This window comes from Salvia splendens, chromosome 11 (genome assembly GCF_004379255.2).
Source record: "Salvia splendens isolate huo1 chromosome 11, SspV2, whole genome shotgun sequence".
NCBI classification, from domain to species: domain Eukaryota; kingdom Viridiplantae; phylum Streptophyta; class Magnoliopsida; order Lamiales; family Lamiaceae; genus Salvia; species Salvia splendens.
In genome coordinates this window covers 5,731,103-5,750,477 of record NC_056042.1, presented here as the reverse complement: position 1 = coordinate 5,750,477, position 19,375 = coordinate 5,731,103, and the positions used below count along the sequence as shown (strand labels likewise).

Below are 19,375 nucleotides of genomic sequence, written 5' to 3'. Positions count from 1 at the left end.
ACGACACAGGGAATTACGTGGTTCGATTTACTGAGGTAAATCTACGTCCACGGGAAGAAAGGAGGGCAAGATTGTATTGCTTGATCTGGTTTTCAGCTTACAAATACAGACTTGCTATATGATATTTGATGTCTAGAGCGCTCTCCTCCTTTTTCTATCTGATCTAAGTTCTATTTATACATTGAACTAAGATCGTGGCTTGCATCACCACTAACTAGGTCGTGGCTTACATCATCACTAATTAGGTCGTGGCTTACATCATCACTAATTAGATCGTGGATGTCGTGGAGGTCATGAGATCCTGCATGGGTCCACCACTAAATAGATCGTGTAGTGGAGGTCGTGGAGGTTCTGCATGAGTCCACTATCTCCCAGTTCGGTCGAATACTGAGACCGAACTGCTGAACTATTGCCGAGCAGCTTTTGCCGATCTGAGAGTAGAGCTTGATTGGTCGGCTTTTACCGAGCTGTAGGCTGGGGCCGAACTCTTTGGTAATGCCGAACTGATACTCTTCCTTGGGTTTTGGGCTGAGGAACTATTGCCGAGCAGCTTTTGCCGATCTGAGAGTAGAGCTTGATTGGTCGGCTTTTACCGAGCTGTAGGCTGGGGCCGAACTCTTTGGTAATGCCGAACTGATACTCTTCCTCGGGTTTTGGGCTGATGGGCCCACTGCTATTGGGCTTTGTTTAGTACGTACCCCATCACTACCCCCCCGAAAAGCGAAGTGAATCACTTCGGCGAAGCGAGTCACTTCGGCATTCTGGATAAAGGTACGGGGAAGGCTGACGTCAGGGGACGTGCCTTGCGCGTGACTGCATTAAATGCGACAGTAAAATCCGGCCGTTGAATCCTGAAAAGGTGGGATTCGAAACGGTGCGATGATTTTGAAATCTTCTCCGAATCTGATAAATACGTCCTTTCTTCATCATTTGAACACTTGCTATTGCTTCTTCTGCATTCTCTCTCTTTGGCGTAAAAATTTCCTTCCGCTTTCAAGAATTTCTTCAGAATTTCTTCAGACTTTCAAAGAGTAAGAACTATGTCTTCTTCTTCTTCTGAGTCAGGTAGCGGTAGGAAAGGGGATAAGGGGTCTTCTAGCCGGAAAGAATCCGGGGAGAAGACCGTAGAGTATTTTCACAGCATCTTGAGTAAGGATACTGTGATATCCCTACACGAAAAATATTTTTTTCCTGGGGGGAAGGTTGCGATTCCCGACGACCTTCATAGGGCTGACTCGCCGCCGGAGGGTTACGCCACCGTTTATGAAGCCGGCTTGGAATGCGGGCTTCGTTTCCCTCTTCCCCCTGCCTTTGTGGAGCTGCTAGATTTTTTTCAACTCCCTTTAGGTCAGGTGACTCCGAACTCTTGGAGGCACTTATCGGCCTTTGCTGCCGAACTGCGTAGGCTAGATAAGGATCTGTCTCTGAGGGCAATCCTTAATTTCTTCCAGTTTAAGAGGAAAGGATCTTGGTTTTACTTGATCCCTTTACAGCCTTTTAGGGCCTTCTGCAAAACCAAGTGGCCAAAGTGGCAACATCGTTTCTTTTTTTATAATAGGACAGCGGCTCCGGGCTTTCCCTGGAGAGGGCCGAAGTCCGTGATTCCTCATCCTCGGTTAGAACCGTTGGACGAGCTCGAGGGCGAGCTCAATAAGATTCCTATGATTAGGAAGCAGTACCTGGAGTCTGAGCTCGTCAAGGGCGACTTCGTGTTCGACTCCTCGTCTTCGGACGAAGAGACCGAGGGTGAGGAATTCTTTTTTGTGCCTTACTGCTTTTGTGGCGAAAACTAACCTTGCTTTCTTGCTTTTTGGCAGTGAACATGCTAAATAAGATTAGCCGCAAATCCTCCGAATCTAAGGAACCGGAGAGGCCGAAAACCAGCAGCTCGGCGTCTGATGCCGAGAAGAATCCGAAGAGGCAAAAGACCTCTTCGGATCCAAAGAAGCCGGAGTCGACTTCGGCAAGGGGGAAGGGGAGGATTCAGAAACCCCCAAGAGCGCCAGAGAAAGACGTGGTCTTGGCGCCTCCTTCGGAACATATCTGTGAGCCCTTTTTATGGCCCACGGACTTCGCCGAGGTGAATTCTCTTCTTGATTTTCTGGCCTTGCTTTTTTCCTGTATTTTTTTGTGGCCCCTCGGTTGACTTTTTCCTTTTTCCATTTTCAGAGGAACGATATGCTCTCCAAGCTCGTCGCCGTTGAACTCTCCAAAGCGTCCAACGATTATGCTGAGATGCAGAGGAAGTTGGCGGCTGCTCGTCACCAGGCCGAACAGGCTAAGGCAGATTTTGAGAAGGCCAGAGCTGCTAAGATCTCGGCCCAGGATGAAGCCCAGTTTGCCAAAAACCAGCTCGTCATCCAGCGAGAGTAGACGAAACGGAGGGATGCTGCCGCCGTGGTTGCCCAAGGGGAGGTTCTCCGTGCTTTCGCGGAGAAACTCTTTCTGAGCAATCAATTTTCGGCCTTTGTCGGTGATCTGCTGAAACTGATGACCGATAATGCCGAGCAGGGGCCCGAAGTCGTCCTGCCGCTGTACGGCCGAGAGATAGCAGCTCGTCTCCAGAGTCTGCCGCTCCTTGAGGAGCTTGCTTCGTCCTCGGTCCTGCTTTCTGCTGACCGAGTTCGTAGTTGCCGAGCTGACCGGGATGAAAATATGGAGGCTATCTTTGCCTCCTTAGGGCCAGTTTCACCCGCTCCAATTTTCCACGGAGAGGGTGAGACCGAGCAGCTTGATCAGCAGACCGGAGACAGGCAGGCCGAGCAAGAGGTGCTGCTGATCGGTGATGGGGGCACCGAGCAGGCTGGGGGGAGCAAGGAGGCCGAGGCTGAAGCTGAGGCAGACAAGGAGAAGGAAGCTGAACCTCACCGAGGAGCCGGAGACGAAGCTGGCGGAGTATGATTTCGTCTCCCTTCTCTTAGTTTAGTTTCTTCCTTCTTGTAAAATGGCCTTGAAGCCCTCCTTGTGTAAAAATTTTTTTCTTATGAATGAAAAAATTCTTCTTTCTGCACTTGTGTCTTCGTATAGCTTTTCGTACTCTCTTTTACTCCTGTTGTGGTTTACTACCTGCTCAGTAAACTGAAATGCCGAACTGACATAGCTGCTTTGTATTCTTAACTCTTAAGGAGCTGGAGGTACTTCACTGGAAGCGGCTGTACTCTTCCGCTTTAGACGAAGCTGAGAAAAAAGCCATGGCTGACCAGATGAAGAATGACGAACTCTTGGCTTGTTTAGTGAAGCTGGAGGCCGACAATAAGGACTTAGAGTCCGAAAAGAAAGATCTGGAGGCCGAGCTGAACACTGCCGTCGCTGAGAGGACTGCGTATGAGGATTTCATCTGCAGGCGCGGGGGAATGACCATCTCTGAAGTTCAGGAACGAGTTGACGAACTGTGGGAGGAATATCATGTACTCCGGAGGAACAATGCGCTGGAGAGCTCGGCTTGCCAACAAGTCGTGAAATCATTGCGGCGCTGGGCTTCTCGGTACGACATCATTCTTTCCCGGCGTCCCTCAATCGAGAGATTCCTTAGGCATTTCCCGCCAACAGATGGTCGCACTCCAGCTCAAACCCCTGATTCACTTGCTCAAAACCCTACTCTAAGTCAGCAACGAACTCAGGAACAGCCGGAAACGTCAAGACGAGAACGGACTCAGGAGCAACCGGAAACGTCAAGACAAGGACGGACTGAAGTTCGTAGAGGAGCTGTGATTATGAGTGAGCAAGATCAACAAATGCTTCGTGAAGAGACTCTTCGCCGCCGAGGTGCTAGAGCTTCCCGGGCTCAGGGAAGAGGCGGTAGGTCGATTAGAGCATCTCGTCGACCTGCTTATTCTTCAGCTGCCGAGAACGCCCGAACTCGGCTTCACGAGGATTTTTTGAATAGGTGGCTAAACTTTAGCAACCGTGGACAGTAGAATAGTCCTTTGTAATGCCTTCTCGTAGGGCAGCGGAGTTGTATGCCGAACAAGTTTTAATAAATGAAATCTTCATTTCGTTTCTATCACTGCGTATTTACAGCTCAGCGAAAAAATTTCATCGTGCTCGTCCTCGGTCTTATGAAGTAAACTTCTTTGACCGGACTTGGTCCTCGGTCTTATGAAATAAACTTCTTTGACCGGACTCGTCTTTGGTCTTATGAAGTAAACTTCTTTGACCGGACTCGTCTTTGGTCTTATGAAGTAAATTTCTTTGACCGGACTTGGTCCTCGGTCTTATGAAATAAACTTCTTTGACCGGACTCGTCTTTGGTCTTATGAAGTAAACTTCTTTGACCGGACTCGTCTTTGGTCTTATGAAGTAAATTTCTTTGACCGGACTAAGCTTGTGTCCTAATTTGGCGAGTTTTATCGCTCGGATCGGACTTTCCCTTGTCCTAATTTGGGGATCGGACTTTCCCTTGTCCTAATTCGGCGAGTTTTATCGCGTGGATCGGACTTTCCCTTGTCCTAATTCGGCGAGTTTTATCGCGTGGATCGGACTTTCCCTTTGTGGCAGTTCGTTTCAGACGAACTGCTTGTTTCTTAAGCTGAATTGTGGTCTTGTATCCTCCTTAGAAGCTTGGACTCACAATCGTTGGCTTATATATGTTCTAAAAAGGGGATCAGCCTTCGAAGAACAAGATACCTCAGTAACATTTGTAAGAGACGACACGCACATAGACAGACAAAACGCACATAGACAAACAAAACGCACATAGACAAACATGAAAAACAAGTAAAAAACAAAGAAAGCACATACCCCTAGGACCGAACTAGACACAAGACTGACTGACCGGACTGTCTCTTACAAATGGAACTTCTTGAGGTTGGAAATGTACCATGTTCGGGGTACTTGTTCTCCTGACATGTGAGTCAATTTATAAGACCCTTTGCCGAGGACTTCTGACACCCGATATGGACCTTCCCATGTGGGTTCGAGTTTGCCCAGCTTTTCTGCTCGGCTTACTTCGTTGTTTCTCAAGACGAGATCTCCCACTTGAAATTGCAGCTTTTTCACCCTTTGGTTATAATACCGGGCTACTTGCTCCTTGTACTTGGCTGCTTTTATGCAGGCCAATTCTCTTCTTTCTTCGGCCAGATCTAGTTCGGCTCTCAGTCCGTCATCATTCATTTCTGAGGAGAAATTTAGAGTTCGGGGACTGGGTACGCCGATCTCAACCGGAATCACGGCGGGCGGGCAGCTTCTCAGGATTGAGACGTGGCCCCAATCGGTCTTGCACCGGAGTCCTTTGAATCCTTTCAAAAGGAGTTCGGCGAGGATGTCCCTGATCGCCAAAAGGAGTTCGGCGAGGATGTCCCTGATCGCTATGATCGGGCTTCCTCCCGTCTCCTCGGGATGAGCTGTCTAAAGATCGTTTGTGACGGTCTGCCTCATCGGCACGGGAGAACTGGTCCGCAATGTCCCACATCTCTTGAGCTGTTTGCGGACTGCATTCCACGAGCTTTCTGTAGAGAGCTCCGGGCAGGATTCCATTTTGGAATGCCGAAATGACAAGTAGATCATTGAGATCATCTACTTGTAGGCATTCCTTGTGGAATCTCGTCATAAAGTCGCTGATCTTTTCGTCACGACCTTGACGTATAGAAAGCAGCTGAGCCGAAGTGATTCGTGCTTCCACTTTCTGAAAGAACCTCTTGTGGAAAGCATCCATTAGATCTCGGTAAGATCTAATGCTGCCTTGGGGGAGGCTATCGAACCACCTTCTTGCGTTCCCGATAAGCAGCTCGGGAAACAGCTTGCACATATGGACCTCATTGAGACCCTGGTTCGCCATGTTATACTGATAGCGTCCCAGGAAGTCATGAGGATTCACTAACCCGTCATAAGTCATCGACGGAGTTCGGTAGTTCTGTGGCAAGGGAGTTCGGGTGATATCGTCCGAGAACGGAGTCTTCAATGCTCCGTACATGGCGAACCCGACATCTCTTCGGTATGGAGGAGATGGAGTTCTCCTGTGATTCCGGTACCGAGGAGGAACAGGAACATGTCGGGGTTGAGGATTCTTCTTCCTGGAAGACACGGCACTACTGCGGTAGTGACTTTCATGTCTGGATGAGGAGGGAGAATCCACCGTTTTCGTCTCCGGCTTTTGGCCCTTTTGCAGGAAAATTAAGAACTCTTCCTGCTTCTCGGCCAAAAACAACTTGACAGCCTCGTTCAAATCGGGCTGCTGGGAGGACTCGGTGCGATGAGTCTTTGAGCGGTTTGTTCCTTCTCCGTGAGAACTGGAAGTAGATTTCTCCCGAGGCTGTTTTCCAGACCTGCGGGCTGGACTAGCTTCCTCATGGTTATCACGAACGGTATTATGGGTGTTATGTGATCTGGTATGCATTTTTTTGGTAGAAGAGGATCAAAAACTCGCTTTATCACAAATTTGGTTCTCTGGTTCCCACAGACGGCGCCAGTGATGGTTGGGCGAATTTTTGATGGTAGTGAATGCGGGTAAAAAATATAGATCACGACACAGGGAATTACGTGGTTCGATTTACTGAGGTAAATCTACGTCCACGGGAAGAAAGGAGGGCAAGATTGTATTGCTTGATCTGGTTTTCAGCTTACAAATACAGACTTGCTATATGATATTTGATGTCTAGAGCGCTCTCCTCCTTTTTCTATCTGATCTAAGTTCTATTTATACATTGAACTAAGATCGTGGCTTGCATCACCACTAACTAGGTCGTGGCTTACATCATCACTAATTAGGTCGTGGCTTACATCATCACTAATTAGATCGTGGATGTCGTGGAGGTCATGAGATCCTGCATGGGTCCACCACTAAATAGATCGTGTAGTGGAGGTCGTGGAGGTTCTGCATGAGTCCACTATCTCCCAGTTCGGTCGAATACTGAGACCGAACTGCTGAACTATTGCCGAGCAGCTTTTGCCGATCTGAGAGTAGAGCTTGATTGGTCGGCTTTTACCGAGCTGTAGGCTGGGGCCGAACTCTTTGGTAATGCCGAACTGATACTCTTCCTTGGGTTTTGGGCTGAGGAACTATTGCCGAGCAGCTTTTGCCGATCTGAGAGTAGAGCTTGATTGGTCGGCTTTTACCGAGCTGTAGGCTGGGGCCGAACTCTTTGGTAATGCCGAACTGATACTCTTCCTTGGGTTTTGGGCTGATGGGCCCACTGCTATTGGGCTTTGTTTAGTACGTACCCCATCATTCTTCTTCAACAAAAAACCACAAATTTACAACAACAATGACTCTTATTTTTTCTTTGCACTCTCATCCCTCATTCTTTCTCCCCAGCTCTAGTTCCTGCTTTCAAAATTTTCAGCTCATAATCCTCCCCTTAATCTATATGCCTTCAGTTTTTGGCTGTTATGTTGGGATTGATTATGTTAATCTGCAAGTCGGTTTGATTACTATCCAATTCCATTTCGTCGAACATTACGGTCTGTTTTCTTGCCAGATTATTGATTTTTGGATGTTTTCAAGGTTTTGGAGCTATTATAGTTCATGCCTAGATCTGTTAAACGTCAAATATTTGTTTAATCTGTGTAAAAAAGAAACAATTTCTTTGTTAAATTTCCAAATTAGGTCACTTGGAAATCGCAACTAAACCGAAATGGCTCACTTGACAGTAAATTACATCAAATTCGTGTAGTCATAGTTTATTTCTACAGAACAGAGTGTGTATCGCTCTGAATTTCTACACAGAGATTAACTTTTATCTTAATAAAGTAATGCTAGGATATTTACAACAGACAACAGTTATTCCTCTTTTTTTAGCTCGTTTTGAAGTTGGCTCAAGAGTGCAAGCAACCAAGCACCACATTCCACAAAGAAAATTATTTGTTCAACCAATAAGCTAAATGATGATCACACTCAGTAAAATACAAGACTTAAAATTAAATCATGTGTTTCTGTTGAGTATTGATCTCATTAGATACAAAGATCTCACACCAATTACTTACAATCCGGTTCAAACAAACCAAGATCTCACACCAATTACTTCAAACTCGGTTCAAAACAAACCAATTCGTGCAAAACCAGCATTGACATCACATTATGATGCAGCCACCCCCTTCCTCGGCTGGTTGTGCAGCAGCTTGTGTGTGCCTGCCTGACTCGGAAGGGTTGTATGTGAACTCCGAAGTATCTAGCCCATACTGTTTCACAAGCAACGAATGATAACTTCAAATGCAAATTAATTCAAAACAACCTAATACTCACTGACACAAGTAACAAGGTGCTGGGAATTTATATCATTCAAGGTGTTATTGAATTGAAAATAATTTCCATGGGGAGTCACATATCCAGGAGAGGTACAAAGCATGAAGATTAAAATACCTAATATAGTTTTAAACAAGGATGTCTGTCTGTGGTTGGGCTTTAGTCTACCTTCAAGACACAATCACGATCCAACTAAGCTTGGCTTGGATTAGGGTGTAAAAGTTCATGACATGGACTATGAATCAACAAAGATGGTTTTGCATATAAAGACTACTAAAATTATGCACCAGAGACTAAAATTGCAAGGACATTGTAATGTTAACCACTACAAGATCTTTTCTTTTGAGAGAATAAGGAGTACAATATAAAACAGAAAGCCCTTAAAAACTGTCTCGCATAAAGCTTTTCAATTTACAGCAGAAAGGGGGTTAAATGCTTATAAATATGAAGTAGATAAAAAGTTATCAACAAATCCAAGTACGGTACAGTGTAATAACTATGATTTGATTGGGAAGATTTCTGAAATGGACAAGAATTATGGTTTGCTAGTTACTCTTATTACGTACCTCAGCTACAAATATTAATGCCTATCCTAATGTTTAAGAACCGGAGGAGTAACATATGCCCCAAATTATTTGGAAATAGAACATATGAAAGTGAAATTGATTTAATCTCACAGAAATGAATCATCATGACTTTCATCCAAAAACCGAATACATATTAGATAATGTAAAATGTTTAAGCATCTAATAATGTGCATTTTATTTTCTTTTGTGCAATTACTAAGTCACTATTAATAATTAAAGATAGTATTCAAACTTTTTTTTTTAGTTAGTTTCAGATAAATTGGATAATTAGACAAACTTTCTAGTTTCTATTATATATATATATATAGAGTCCCATTATTCACAAATCCACTCTTAAAGACCGAACCACCGAACCATACCAAATTAGGGTTTTTAGATCTAGTTTTTTATGGATGAGAGACACAAATTTATTAATTATTTTCGCCTTCATCACGAGCCTATTTTAATTCATCCGAAGGTAAATAAGTCATACTAACACGTTACGAAGATTTAACTTCATTCCAGTAGGTTTTTACTTCATTCCAGTAGGATTATTACTTCATTCCAGTACGTAAATGCGGTTTCGCCGTCGCGTGCCGTTCTCTCTCTACAATATCTATCACCACCGCCACAACGCTGATATGGTGTAATAAACACATGGAATGATGTAATAAATTATTAGAATGAAGTATGTGTAGAAGCATTTAAAGTCCTACTGGAATGAAGTAAAAACTTTATCCAATGAAGTAATAACGTTTCTGAATGAAGTAATAAACGCACTTGAATAAATTGCATATTTTAATGTAAATAAAGTAAAAACAAAGGTCAATGAATTCAAATTAAACATATATTGAATCATTTCAAAACCTACTGGAAGAAAGTAAAAACATGTTGTAGTTTCAAGGTATTACGTACGGAATGAAGTAATAAACCTATACAATGAAGTAAAATGAGCTTGTAATGAAGACCGAAAATTTTACACAGCAACACATCTCATCAAAAAAACTAGATCTAATGGCCCAGATTTGGTCTCTACTTCGGTCTTTAAAATTGGTTCGACATTGATCACAACTCTATATATATATATATATATATATAAGAATATACAAGATCCTTTTCCTGGCTAAATCTTATACTCCTATATTCTTATTATAAGTACATAATAGAAAGTTTGACTATTTATTGAATTTATCTCATTCTTCTGTATAGTAACAGTACAAGTACACTACTTCGAAAAAACTTCACTTCATTTAGTTCAGTTTGAGTTTAGATTTATTATGTGAACTCACATAACAAACCATTAATAACTGGCCGTTTTGATTCTTTGGAAAAACTAAAATACTTTAGTACATCATTGCAGAAGGCCCTAATCTAAGACTAGAGATCGAACCTATCAAATTTTTAAAGTGCGATGGTTGGTTGTTCATGGCCTGGCTATACGACCTACTATCTATATTATGGAGCAATAAGTCATTTAGTCATTCAATGGCTAAATCAGAATTAAGAAATTTTCACCTTTTCTCTCATACGTGTGCTCCATGCATCATTTCTACTGGGGCGCTGGTCAAGGGTATTAGCAGCAGAGATACCGGTGGCTGGAACAGGTTGTCTATTTATTAATGGCTGTCGGATCTGTTGCCTTGGTGGACCTACATATTCTTCATCACTATCATAGTCTGCTGGTCTATTAGCAGCCATTACAATGAGAGCTAACAAAAATATAATTGCCTGCAGTTACACAACAATTAGTAAAATTAAAGAAAAACCAAAGTGGTTTATCAAGTTTTTACAATCTAAACAACTAAACTACTTCAGGCCAGATCAAAGGAGATGCAGAAGGCATCTGAAAATTAAAAAAAATGCAGGAAAAAGATTGAATGTGAAACACAAATTCAAGAAATTTGAGATAGATGGGAAATTAAATACCATTCATTCCTGGAAACAAGGCTACAATGTCTACACTAAGCAACATAATATCATCTCTGCCACACATGCTAAACCTGCACTAGAAAACCCTAATGGGAAAATGTTATCATTATTACCTAAATTATGTGGGCATGTGCCCTCACAAGCTTAGAGTTAAACCAATTGTTTGTTCTTACATATATACATTATGGTGTTGGCTTTCTGGTGTGGCAATTGAAACAGTCACAAATAACAGAATTACTTGCAAAGACTTTCAGGGCATACAATCATTTCAACTTATATACAGCATATGTCAACAGTAGTATAACCTCAAGTATAACAGCACCAAGGGCAACCCACTTGGCAATTTCCCAATGATCCTCCAGAAATTCATATATCTCATCAAAGTTCCCAGTTTTGTCCGTTGGAATTTCCTGTAAGCTTTGCTCATAAATTAATTTACAACTAATAAATCCGACATCAAAGATAAACCATCACAATTCGACTAACCTCCCTCCAGCTTTTGTCAAAGAATATAAAAGCAGCCGCTCCCAACTCCACCAATATCAACAGGATGACCAGTATTGAAAACTAAATTATCTTAAGGAACACAACCATCTTTTGGAGAACGAAAATGTCTACAATTTTAAGGAACTCTTCACACTAGCTTGCTTGCTACAGTTGCCACAAAGATTATTTTACGACAAAATCTAGCAACCAACATATAGTTAATAATACTTCTTCTCCACTATGAAAGTATCTTGATATTTATATACTAGTGAAAACACCGAGGCGAGGGACGATGATTTACAGTTAACAAATCATCGTACTCTGTAGATGACTGGAGCATAAAGCCATGCAGTTTCACCCTCAAATAGATTCCAGATATATTGATATAGAGTCAAAGAGCACTCGGTTTAACCAACAAGAGTAATTAGGAGGATACACAAGTCAGGCAGCAACCATTTCGAGTTGCCGTTCCAATGCAACCACAACAAGCAACAAAAAGAACAGCTACACCAATTCCAATGAAAAGATATATAAACCTGCAAATAGCACATGTGAAGTCAATATAATCATTCTCCGCAACAAAAATTAACATACTGGAGAGCCTATATGCAGCTTTATTGCTCTTGATTAAGAAAGACATTAGGCAAAATGTAAACAAGTAAATAGGAAAAATCAAGAAAATAACAAAACTAACAAAAATATACTCATATATCAGCCTAATAAATTCTTCCCAGAAGAACCAATGATCTAAGCAGATGGAAAAGTATATGGATTGGTGGGCAGAAGAATATTGATGCATGAAAACATTAATGAACAACTAACAAAGAAATATATTGTCAAATTTACTTTCAAAACAAACCAATGAAAACTTATTATCTTATCAAAGAGTCAAAATGCGACAAATTCTACAATGATTACTAGTAAATTAAATTTTCAGACTCATTAATAGGCCAAAAAATTGCATGAGCATTATACTTGGCCAGGCCCTTTATAGCTTTACAGTATATAAAGGATGAACCACACAGAATGCATTAATAAAGAAGAGTCTAACACTCGAGAAAACAATTACATTTGCATAACACAGCCAGGAACAAGATAGAGTTGGGTCATCTATTCATACCATGCCTTTGGCAGTTTGTCAAAAATGCTATCGGCCAAAGAAACAGCTAACAGCATGGGCCGACCAAGCTGTACAAGATCCTGACTAGGTGGGGGAAGGGGCGCATCACCACCAGAGGAAGCAGCATTCTTGTACTCCGCAAAGAGGTATATGCCATATCCAACCATAGCCAAACCCACAAGCATTAAGAAGAAGTTCAAAAGCTTCAAGAGGCACTCCCAAAACCCCTTACACGCCATTCTGTACAACTAATTATCTCTCTTTTAATACAACAGCTAAAACCCTTTACTCCCTGCAAAGCAACTCTCACATGCAATATGCAAATAAGAAAATTTATTTAATAAATTATTTAAGAGATACAAAATTAGACTATGACTCTCACCAAAATCCCAGTTACTCTAATTCAGCTCGCCGCATGAAAATGAAAATTACTGAGATGCATCCAAAATAAACCACATAATATTGCAAGAAAATACTGAAACAGAAAGGTTAACCGATAAACAACGATTAACGCAGGTGAATTCTGCATCAAAAAGGTGAAATCTGCTGAAATCAACAAATACTAAACAACATTCAGGAACAGGAATAGTGCCGATAGAAAGGAAAATAAGCACAATCTTCTTTATATTCAATTGAATAGATAAAGAAATTAGAGAAGCTTACAAGAGAATAATCGCAGATCAAAGGTCTCCGAGAGAAAGTAGATGAACAGGAATGGAGAGATCTGCGGTTATAATATTATGTTTGTACTATTATTCATAAAATAAAAGGATTATGATGGTGTCATTTCGCTTATGACAACATTGCGCCAAAATTGCTTTTCATTTTTATGTGCATTTATTTAAGCGTGACTCTGGTTCTCTCTTTGGTCGGTGCTTCTATCTGCATTAATAACTTTGAAGTGTGAATATCCAATTAATTAATCAATTTGACGTTATTATAATATAATTCCTGTGTGAATATCCAATTAATTAATCAATTTGACGTTATTATAATATAATTCCTGTGTGAATATCCAATTAATTAATCAATTTCACGTTATTATAATATAATTCCTCCATCACACATTAAGTGGTACATTTCTATTCAGGCACGCAATTGTATGTAATATTGTTTTGTAAGTTAAGTGCAGAGAATAAACTAAGAGAGAGGGATAAAGTAGAGAGAGGGATAAACCACAGTTAGAAATGTGTCTTTTGAAGTCGGACATCCCAAAAAGGAAAGTTATTAACTTAGAGTGGGACAGAGGGAATAAGTATAAGAGCGTCCACAATGGGGGATATCCTCCGGACGATTCCTCATCTGTCGCCATGCCTCGTCCGTCCACAAGGGCTCCCGACAGACGACACACGCATTTTCCCTTTTTTTTTATTTTTTCACTTTCTATTTGTACTCCCTCATTTTACACTTTATTTTCATACCATTCTCTCTTCTCACACTCCTCTATCCAACATGAATCCAGACCATTTGCCAAACCTGAACAGTGTCGATGACGGTATGCCGATGTTAGGCGGTAGTGGTGGGCCGTTGGCCCGGAGCCCGGTCACGAAGACTATAGGGGCGATACTCCTAGATCTGTAGAGTCCACATTGGATTCGAACACTGAGTTCGATCTGTTCTTTAACACAGACTCCTACGGGATCGATGAGATGGAGCCGAGTTGTGGGCAACCTCCCGCTCCTGGGCCTGGGCCGAAGGCCAAGTTGGCGAGAAGAAGAGGATGGCACGGAATGATAAGGCGTCAGCCGTCCCACTCTAGACCGACGAAGTCAACAACGAGTATGCCTTGAAGAGTACGGACTACTCTGACGAAGAGTACAAGATATTGGTTCAGCGTTAGATCGATATATCGGAGGATCCGATATACTCCAACAACCAGACGATGGCTAGGGCGTGGGATCGCGATGAGAGAGTCATATTTCTCTTTTTTGTTGTTGTCATTTTTTTGGCAAAAAATACTCTCTTATTTTAATCTCTCTTCAATTTCTATTTTTTCACTATTTATTTTATTATCTCGTACTTTTTCTCTTTTTACATAACCCACTAAACAACATTTTTTCTTAAATTTAGTGCCCAAAAGAATACATCGTTTATAACGGGGCACACAGAGTAATTAATTGTTTTACTTATCCATACTTTACCAAAATCATAGTATGGTGTAAGATTGAATAAAAGTAAAACGTGATCAAGCATAATCTTGATTTCTCAAGTGTTATATTCTTTTTCTCCTTTCTCCTATCATTTCAAACTACATACCAACACAGTGTTCGCCGAGCATGAAACAAAATATCGTGATTTCATCGTGCACGGAAGCAAACAATGACAATAAAAATGATAGCACAACGTATACCCGTTAGAATTCATTGAGTTGTATTCAAATAAAAGAAAATCTATCATATGTTGAGAAACTTCATAATATGTGTTTTAAATCTCAACTTGGTAGGAGTATGAGTATAATTAGAGTATCTGCAACGGTGGACGGACAGCGTCCGTCCGTCCGTGGCACAACACTGCTCGATGCATCGAGCACGTTCGTGCTAGCGAGCAGGTGACATGGCAGCGTGTGATTGGCCAACGGCATTTCCGTTGGAAAATCTTTTTTTTTAAATAAAAAATGATACCAAAAAATAAAAATAAAATATTTTCTCAATCCCAAAAAAATGCCCGTTTTTTGCCCGTTTTTCTGTATTTTTTTATCTTTTTCCCCCAAAATCATCTATAAATACACACATTCATCATCCACTTTTCACATCAAATCATCTCTCATTCATATTTTTCTTACAACTTATCTACACCTTCATCTCTCACTCAAAACCTCAAATGGATTTCACTCATCTCATTGCGGAAGCGGAGCGCGAAGAACAAGAATACTACGAACAACATCGTGCCGCTTATGAAGCATATGTCGCAGCGAATACCCCCGCCCCTCCTCCTCAACCAACTAGATCAACTCGCCGCTACATCCATCGTGACCGGGAGGGAGCCCACGAAAGGCTCGTTGCCGACTATTTTGCCGACCCGCCGCGGTTTCCGGCAGATTACTTTAGGCGCCGTTTTCGCATGTTAAAGCGCTTGTTTATGCGTATTGTCAACACATTGTCCGTCGTGTTGAATTCTTCCAAACATGTCCAGATGCAGCCGGTCGGCAAAGTATCTCGGCGTTGCAGAAGTGTACATGTGCCATCCGACAACTTGCTACTGGGAAAACGGCCGACCTCTTCGACGAGTATTTGCATGTCAGTGAGTCCACTGGAATCCTTTGTCTGAAATTTTTTTGCGATGCCGTTTGTACAGCTTTCGGTGATGAATTCCTTCGGGCACCCACCACCGATGATTGCCAACGGTTGCTTCGTCTTCACGAATCAGTACATGGCTTTCCCAGAATGCTTGGCAGCATTGACTGCATGCATTGGAGGTGGAAGAATTGCCCGACTGCTTGGAGGGGGTAACACTTAAGCCGCCACAAAGGCGGCGGCCCAACACTTATCCTTGAAGCGGTCGCCGACTACCGCCTATAGATTTGGCATGCATATTTCGGCATTGCCGGATCCAACAACGACTTGAACGTGCTCTATTCTTCACCCCTCTTCAATGATGTGTTGAATGGTGTAGCACCGGCGATCAACTTCATCGTCAACGGAAATACATACCACATGGGTTACTATCTCGCCGATGGTATCTACCCAAGGTGGTCGACTTTTGTGAAGACGCTCAGCAACCCGCAAGACCTGAGACGGGTTCTTTTTGCACAGCGTCAAGAGTCCGTGCGGAAAGACGTCGAAAGAGCCTTTGGGGTCCTTCAAGCCTGATTCAACATTGGGAAGGCCCCGGCTCGGCTGTGGTACGTGAATAATATCGCCGACATCATGTACACGTGTATTATCTTACACAACATGATTATAGCCGACGAAGAACCGAAGGCGGCGAGCTTCTACAATGAGGATGAAGCCGGAAGCTCAAGCACGAGGTCTCCCCCACGCCGAGGTGTGCATACGACGGTGGGTGAGAGGATCGAAACAAGGCACACAATGCGCGATACCCGAACCCACGTTAAGCTACAAGAAGACCTAATCAAACACATGTGAGCGAAATTCGGCAACGAGTAGTGGTTTTTTTAATTTTACGAATTTAATTATGTGATTTTTAATTTTTAGGAGTTTAATTATGAAAATTTTAATTTTTAGGATTTTAATTATGTAATTTTTAATTTTTAATGTATTTTGTAATATTATTCCGGGTATGTGTAATGTATTTTAATTTTATGGAAATATTTTTATTTAAATTGAATAATAGAATGGTGGGACCCTTGTGCTCGTCCTTGCGGAAGAGCACAGCTGTGGGTGTTGTGCTCTTGCCTAAGAGTAGGCAGAAAAAGTGGCGTCGGGCCCACAACCGTGCTCGTTGGCAAGAGCACGGTTGTGGGTGCTCTAAAGGACTTGATTTTCGGGTAATCTTCGTGTGCTTAAACGACTCATATATATGTATTCCTTTTTAGGACGTCCCACCTAAAGTGGGATGTTTACTTCTTTTTTTTTTTGCAAAAAATAACACAAATATTTCTCGTATTTTATTCTCTCTCGTATTTTATTCTCTTTTATTTTCTATACTTTTTTCTCTTTCTCCTACTTTATTTTCTCTCCATAACTCCTTAAACATCATTTTCTTAAATCTTGTTTCCGAAAGAAACGCGACGGACGAAGTGAGTACAAATTTTTTAAATTTTTTCTTTGTTTCTCAACCAACCTTGATTCCTCTAGCAAGTCATTGGAGGCAATATGTCCAATACTCCTTCTCGACACTGCCTTTCTTCTCCTTATATTTAGTTGTTCACGTAGCTTCCGTAATTTTGAAATGATGAGCTCTTTGGGAAGTGTACCTTGATACTAGTATTAATCATTTGAGGCAAGCAACATTGACCGTGCCTAATATTATGTTTTTGCGTGTTTGCTTGACCTTCGAAGTGGTGATTTCAGAGAGTTATTTCTTCACAATTTCAAAATCTTTATAGTTGGCTCAACAACTTAGCCATTTTTGGATCTGCCTTTGTATGCGCTACTTTGACTTGTTATAAGTATGAGTTTTTTGTAACTCAAGACCAGACATCTTGGGTTGTGGTAATTATTATCCTAAGGTGTTGCTGATGTTATTGTATAGAACTATAGATGCGTACCAACTTTTTTTCTCCCACTCTTTGCATCGCCTCGCCTCACGTAATCGTCTATCTTCTTTTGTCTCATCTTGTGTCACCATGGCTCTCGCGCCTCAGCAGCCCTCACTGTCTCCATCAATCCTGCTCCTTAGCAGCCCTCTTAATCCCTCATTCGACCTCTTTCTCCCCCTCCTATCTACATCAAACCCTTCTTTTGACCTCATATCATCCAAAATGCAGATGAGACGATCAAATGGGAGAGTGTATGTGATGTAGATTTGGTGGTAGTATGTGTGTGTTTGGCATATTGGGTACGTGTATGTTTAGTGCCGACAGTGGTCAACGGGGAAGCAACGACAATGGTCGATGGATGTAGTGTTGGTCAATATGAGGAATGAGGTGATGGGTTGGGTTGGGTTGGGTTGGGTGGGGCTGCATGATGACTTAATCAAAATTTAAATTAAATAATTTAATTATTTTCAGAGCTTTGTATTAATAAAAATTAAATATATGGAACAATATTTTATGTAAAGACAAAAATGTGATTTTAGGTTTGGAGAATAACCTAGGCTATAAATAGCTCACTAAATCTAATACTAGGAGGTACTTTTTAATTTTAGCTAATATTAAATATTTGATTTTACTTTTATTTATTAAGATTTGTACTTTTATCATCTTTAATAAACATATTTCATACTCAACATTTTATAAAATTAATATTTAATACAATACTAAGATTTATATTTCATAAACTATTTTTCATTCATTTTGTTTACAATTTCCTTAAATCACTAACAAGTGAAAACGAAACATTTACTGATGGACTAGAAATAGACCTTTCATCCCATAAAAATAGAAACGTTGATATTACACGAATTTTACAAAATTAGTAAAATATGAGAATAATAGAACAAAAATGATAGAAGTGTTATGTGGAGAATGAAGTCCACCTCATAGAGAAGAAAACTTGCCTAATATGAAACTATATAATTTTGTCAGATTGACCAAAATGAAAAAAAAGAATACTATTATTTGGGGACGGAGGGAGTTGGAGCATTTGCATCAGAGGAAAGGAGGGGGAGCCGCGATGCGAACGGTGGCGCGTCGCGTCCCCCTCTGTTGCGGGGTGTCGGCGACGGGCAGGGTGACGAGCTTCATGCCTGGGGAGGGGCGTCGTGACGGGCGCCGGGAGAGGCGCGATTGCTTGCAATGCTCGTTGTGGAGGAGAAAGCCGTGACATGTGACAGTGGGTGGGGGTTTTCAATTTTTTTATTAAATCTAAAAATTATGTCAATACAGCCTTATTTTATAAAAATTTCACCCCCAACAAGAACTAGATTCAAAGTAGCCCCGCGGACTGAGAAACCGACACCCATATACTGTCTCCCTCATCTAATAACCGAGATGCACAACCTTTTAGGACTTTTAATTTTCTAATTTTTAAAAATTGTTATTTTTAAAAGAGTAATGCTAAATGGTCATATTATGGCTGACCATAAACATATTTTCTATTAAAATATTGAGCTATGCACTCAAAAAAGTGTAAAAGTTTTCCATGACTATTCTAGCCCTTGCCTTAGACTATCTTCATCCGTGACACTCACCCAACCCAACCCCAATCAACTTTTTAATAAAATATTCATTTCTCTATCCTCCACATACCTCCCCCAATTCAACCCCCATCAACTTTTTTACTTCCATCAGTGACCTCAACCCAACCCAGCCCAATTAAATATTTTCTTTTTCATATATTTTATATTAATACTTTAATTTATAGTTGATTTATATATATTAAATAATGTCTAAAAATTATAATAAAAAATATATGATTCAAATTTAAAACAGAAAATATTAGCTATTCAAATAATTAAAGCACAATATAATAATAAATTACACACATTAAAAAATACAAGGCGATAACAGAAATAAACAAACCAAAATACAAA

The 19,375-nt window shown here is 41.2% G+C and overlaps 1 protein-coding gene across 5 annotated transcripts; it reads right to left on the bottom strand.

Moving 5' to 3' along the window:
• Positions 1-7,797: 7,797 nt before the first annotated feature.
• LOC121756078 (tobamovirus multiplication protein 2A-like) lies at positions 7,798-13,076 on the bottom strand. Of its 5 annotated transcripts, none has more exons than XM_042151539.1 (8): positions 12,944-13,076; positions 12,663-12,755; positions 12,281-12,583; positions 11,597-11,696; positions 11,161-11,241; positions 10,980-11,084; positions 10,261-10,473; positions 7,798-8,115 (listed from the first exon to the last, which is right to left on the bottom strand). In XM_042151539.1, the coding sequence occupies exons 3-8, from the start codon at positions 12,517-12,519 to the stop codon at positions 8,008-8,010; spliced, it is 846 nt and encodes a 281-aa protein (XP_042007473.1). In that variant the 5' UTR covers positions 12,520-12,583; positions 12,663-12,755; positions 12,944-13,076; the 3' UTR covers positions 7,798-8,007. The 5 variants fall into 5 exon arrangements, with proteins under 5 accessions (XP_042007473.1, XP_042007470.1, XP_042007471.1 ...); XM_042151536.1 differs by having other exon boundaries at positions 12,281-12,572; XM_042151537.1 differs by having other exon boundaries at positions 12,281-12,572; positions 12,663-12,803; positions 12,944-13,071.
• Positions 13,077-19,375: the final 6,299 nt, after the last annotated feature.

What these genes read in the sequence shown, in the direction of transcription:
- LOC121756078 (XM_042151539.1), bottom strand. Translation starts at nt 12,519, where the DNA reads ATGGCGTGTAAGGGGTTTTGGGAGTGCCTCTTGAAGCTTTTGAACTTC. An exon ending in GACAAACTGCCAAAGGCATG is followed by an intron (nt 11,697 to 12,280) that starts GTATGAATAGAT and finishes TGCTATTTGCAG; the next exon opens with GTTTATATATCTTTTCATTG. An exon ending in GCACACGTATGAGAGAAAAG is followed by an intron (nt 8,116 to 10,260) that starts GTGAAAATTTCT and finishes CTTGTGAAACAG; the next exon opens with TATGGGCTAGATACTTCGGA.